Source organism: Populus euphratica, unplaced genomic scaffold (assembly GCF_000495115.2).
Source record: "Populus euphratica unplaced genomic scaffold, PopEup_1.0 scaffold78.1, whole genome shotgun sequence".
NCBI classification, from domain to species: domain Eukaryota; kingdom Viridiplantae; phylum Streptophyta; class Magnoliopsida; order Malpighiales; family Salicaceae; genus Populus; species Populus euphratica.
The window spans coordinates 1,832,584-1,837,955 of NW_011499867.1; the positions used below are offsets into that span (position 1 = coordinate 1,832,584).

Sequence of the window (5,372 nt, forward strand, 5' to 3'; positions counted from 1 at the left end):
ACGAACGATGAAATGATAAGATGGGTGTTGGACCCGTGTCGTTATTTCTTTTGTATTTCTTTTTAATTTTTTTTGTTTTTTTACATGCAAAAAATTTTACAAGTATTTATATATAAAAATCATAAAAAATTACTTGAGTGCCACTGTATAGGTAAAAGACTGAAATACCCTTGAATTTATCGGAAATTTATGAAAATGCTCTTGATGGCGCGTGTGATTCACACGCGAGTATTGTTGGAGGCGGCAAAATTTCTCGGCGAGATTCCAGCAAACAGATGGTTGATTCTAGTAGATCTGAGGGAGAGGATTCTGATGACGATGGTTTCGACTTCCGTTAATGGCTGATGAGGGAGAATCGTCGGCTTGAAGCATCTGGTGGCCGATGACAGTCGCGATCTTTTTTGCTTTAGAGGGGGCGATTCACCTTTCATCGGGTGGCCGATGACAGTCGCGATCTTTTTTCGGCCAGATAAGGTGGTGAAAACGCGTAAAACTACTAGGGTTTTGCTTTAGAGGGGGCGATTCACCTTTCTGTGGTGGTTTGGCGACTTAAAACGACCGGAAATGGGAGATCAGATGAGAGAGAGAGAATCGCTGACGAGAGAAGAGAGAGGCTCCGAGATGTTGCTACGGTGTGAACGCGAGCATGGTGCATCGATGCCTCTGAAGGGTATGAACCATTCGATCGCGGATGAACTGATCTTGTAACTGTGATTGACTTGATCTGCAAGTTGATCAAACTATCCGGATGAGCTGAGTTGTGATCTAGTATGGCGCGGTGCACCAAGTGTTTGGTACACCGAATGACGTGGCATAGCAGGATCGAAGAGCAAATTATTTTAAGGGCTGAGATGGATTTGGCTTTTAATCCAGTGTGGTAAGCCATATTGTATCCTATTAAATCAAATGCTTAGAATTAAACACTATTAGATCTAACAGTTAGGATATTTTTGGTATTTTTCAAATTGTTTTTTTAAAAAATCAATATCTTACTTGCGTGAAAAAAAAAGTAGAAAAAACATGAATAGTATCTAAATAGTAACAAAATAAATAGTAAGCTTTCTCGAGTTTTCTCTTCTTTTTTTTCTTCTCCCTCCTTTTTTTTTCTTTTCTCTTTTTGCTCTGGCATATTTTCACAGGCTATTTATAGCCAATGAAGAGGGGACAGAAAATCATGTGGTGTGCAAAATTTCAATGTTACGCCTACTATGATAAAACTGTATTATTTTTTTTGTTTTATTATATATGATAATAATAAATATTTATAGGGGTAAAATTAAAGACTCAAATCAGTATTAGAAAAAGCTTTTCAACCGCTAAAAATCAATTTTAATTACCGAAAATTATATTGCAACATTAAAAAAAATCTTTATATGGGTATCAACTTGGTGGACCGGGTTTTTTGACCAAAAATAGTGTGAAACTCATTTTTTATCCCATTCAACATGGTGGGACCCATATTGACCCGGTGGACTTGGTTTTGACCAAAAATGACAGTTTTGACCCGAAACGGCCCAAAACTCATTTTTTATCCCGGTCAACATGGTGAGAGCCATATTGACCCAGTGGACTCGGTTTTGACAGAGCCATATTGACCCAGTAGACTCGGTTTTGACCGAAAATGATGGTTTTGACCTGAAACATCCCAAAACTCATTTTTTATCCCGGTCGACATGGTAGGACCTATATTGACTTGGTGGACTCGGTTTTGATCGAAAGATGTAGTTGACCCGAGATGAATATATTTAAAAAAAAAAAATTTATGAATAATAAAATAAAATAACATTAGAGAAAATTTTTAAAAAAAAAATTTATGAATAATAAAATAAAATAACATTAGAGAAAATCTTAGCGAATCCAAAATTAAGTTACAACAATACCAATGATAGGTCATATTCAAAGCTATTATAATTGCTAATTAGAGAAAATTCCTCTTAGGGTAAGGATAAACCACAATAATTGACTCTGAATAATCATATCCAGTAATAATAAAAGGGTTTAAATACATTAAGAAAAAAACATCTCCTAATTTTACGACCTCAACTACTTAAAACAAGGAATTCAAATAGCTATAGTTAAACCAAATCCTCAAGCAATTGATGTTTCTTCACATCCCCTGCATATGGAACGAGTCCTACATGATTCATGCATGTCATAAACCATGGATTCTTGATAGGAACACGTAGTAACCTTCTTGGTGGTTTACTAAAAGAGCTATAGACATTCCATTCATAAAGCTAAAGACAAACCCTACATGATCACACTTCCATCAGAGAATATTAATGAACTAGAAATCGAAACATTGCTTAAGCTATAATCAGAGGTGAAGGCGATAGGTAGGAGTGGCGCACAGATGGTTTGCTCTCGGGGTTACAAGACTAAACGCTTCAGTCATGTCCAATTCCTCCGGCAACATATTGTTAGGAAGCTCCCAATCAAAGCAATGCACCAGCTGTGCCACAATTTGCCGAACCATGGTTAGTCCCAAATGCATTCCAGGGCAGCTCCTGCGCCCTGACCCAAAGGGGAGAAGCTGGAAATCGCGTCCACGAACATCTATGTTACTCCCAGCAAACCTCTCTGGAATAAACTTATTTGCATCAGTCCAAGCACTTTGGTCGCGTCCAATAGCCCAAACGTTTAAAATAACACGTGTTTTTTGCGGGATGAGGAATTGCAATTGGAGGGATGTAATCACCCAGGTTAAAACTAGCTGCTAAACGCATGCCCTCGTGAATCACTGGTTTGAACCCCTTCTCATCAAATTCCCTTTCCAAGTATTTCTTTCCAAAAACCATCCTACAACTGATGTCAGCGCTTAGAGATGAGACCTTGGAACCAATATCAACAGCAACACGCTCACGAGAAGCATCTTTAATGTAGTCAATCAAGAGGTCAAGCTCTTCTTTCCTCGTGGACATGAAAGAATTTATTTTATGGTTGCTAAGCAACTCAAGGGTACACATCTTGCGCACGTTGCGCCAATAAGTGCCATATGGAGCAAATGATAAGCTCTTCTGCTCGTAAGAGATATGCTTCGCAGCCTCATTTGGTGGCCTATTAGCAAACACGAGGTCATTGGTCTTAAGAATCAATTCGGCAGCCTGAGGCGATGAGACAACTACAGTAGGCACCAAGCCTAACCGCATATACATGATAGGGCCGTACTTCTTTGCTAGTTGATGCAAGTCATGGTGAGGGAACTTCCCTAGCAAATGTAAGCAACCAAATATAGGAAATCCTATTGGCCCTGGGGGTAACTTGCCGTCCTTGATCTTTCTTTTCGACAGCCAAGCTCGGAGGAAGAAAGCGAGCGCAATCAAGGCTAGAGTGGTTAATATCCAAGCCATGCTATGTTTGATATATTAAGGTTGGATTCTATGTGCCAGTGGTGAGCTATAACAAGCTTTTCTTATTGAAAGCAAACTTAAATCCAACTCTTGTTTAATAAAGAGAAGACGCTACATATAGTCGTAACTAGGTAGATTATAACAGGGATAAGTTCAATGTCCTTGTTTTAATCGCTTCTTGTTTTTTTCTTTTGAAGAAAGGGATCAATTGTGAAAATGTGAACTCAATTATTTGTCTCAGTTTGGTTCCACCAATTCCACTAGTAGGAGGAAATAAATCAAGAAAAAGACATCTATGTGAGTATAGAGGTGTGCTTTCTGGCTTGTAAGAGTGGTACATAGACACTTGGGATATGTAGCGTCTGTTTGTTTCTCTTTTTTTTCAATGAAATTTTTTCATTTTGTTACTTGAAATTATTTTCTTTTTTATTTCAAAAATATTTTAAAAAATCTAATATTTTTTCTTTTTTCTTTTCTTGAAATTAATATATTTTTATATTTTTATATTATTTTGATGTGCTAATTTTAAAAATAATTATTTAAAAAATTACTTTAGTGTATTTTAAAATAAAAAATATTTTCAACCATTATTATATTTTTAACCACTTTTTAGCCGGATATGAACAGTTAGTCATGCGTGGGAAAGTTAAGCCAAACCACAAAATTTAGTGAGATTTATTATCTAGCCAAAGCCAAACCACAATTGAATATTCTTTAGGTGCTGTTCAAGCTTAGCCGATCTAGACTATTTCAAGGGAGTGATATTTTAGCTTCTTCTGCTCGATAAAAATTGTTGTATGGCCAATAGAGATCTATTAGAAAGAGTTAAATAGCTTCTTCTTTCTTAGGCTCTTACCCTACCTTTGAGATTTTCTTTGTTTTGTTTTTTTTATCATATCCTACCAAGTGAAAAGGACAGATTGAGACCCTTGTAATATTATTTTCTTTCTAATTTCGACTTTTGGTATGAAGCCAGGAACAGCTGAGATACCAATTTCTAATCTTTGTTCTGTACGTTAACATGGGCTGCTTTCTATTGTATTACATGAGTTATATTATTGCAAAATTAAATGAACATTGCTGGAATGAAAATGACGTGAAAGCTACCGGCCTTTTCTTTTATCTCGCATAGCGCGAGCCCCGTGCTGATTGCGTGCAGCATTTTTTGTGCTCAAGTCTTGCTCTCAAGTCCAGTCTCAAAGGTTATGTCTCATTCTTTTAGGTCATTATCTTTATTTTTAACCCATTAGCATGGCTTGATGTTCTTAGACCTAGTGTGTGTCTTAAACCCATTCTACTTCTTCTAGTGGTAATACATGTGTAAAAGATATCTTTTTTTTATTAATACATGTATAAAAGATATTTATATTTCATAAATATTATCATTATAAAATTATTCTTTAGATCTTCCATTAAAAACAAATCAAGGTTTAAGAATTATAAATACCCCATGAACTACCTAAATAAAAAGGTTCAAGACTTCACATTCAAAAGACATATATATTCAACACAAAAATCACTTTGTTACTATAATTTAAGGCTCACAAGCATATTTATCACTCATTTTTTCTATAATATTGCATATTCCTCAAATTCCCCAAAATAGAACTTTTTGTAGGTATCAAGAATTATTCATCAAGAGACAATTTCCTTTATTTTGGAGAAAATAGTCATTTGAATGGAAATTTTATCAATATATAATTCAACCACCAAAAATACCTTATTCCAAAGCACATCAAATTTTTAAAATCATCAATTGTCATTGTTTATGGGAAAACCAAAAAAAAAATACCATCAGTTTTTTTATTATTATTTATACATGACATTTCAAGATCATTCCATGACGAATAACCAATAAACACTCGAACTTGGATGCATAACAAATCTACCTCTTAACACAAGTACTTTTACCCATCTAGAATTCCAACAACTTATTAATTAAGTATAACTTCTAATTCAAGCAATGGTAGCTACATAGGGGCAAAATCGAGTTGTGTTACCCCAACAAGTCTTGACACCCTT

The 5,372-nt window shown here is 35.5% G+C and overlaps 1 protein-coding gene across 1 annotated transcript; it reads right to left on the reverse strand.

The window, feature by feature from the left end:
• Positions 1-2,317: 2,317 nt before the first annotated feature.
• Positions 2,318-3,495, reverse strand: LOC105126480 (cytochrome P450 CYP736A12-like). Its single transcript, XM_011027347.1, has 2 exons — positions 2,664-3,495; positions 2,318-2,578 (listed from the first exon to the last, which is right to left on the reverse strand). Exons 1-2 carry the CDS (start codon positions 3,348-3,350, stop codon positions 2,318-2,320), a joined length of 948 nt encoding a protein of 315 aa, XP_011025649.1. The 5' UTR covers positions 3,351-3,495.
• Between the last annotated feature and the right edge of the window lie 1,877 nt (positions 3,496-5,372).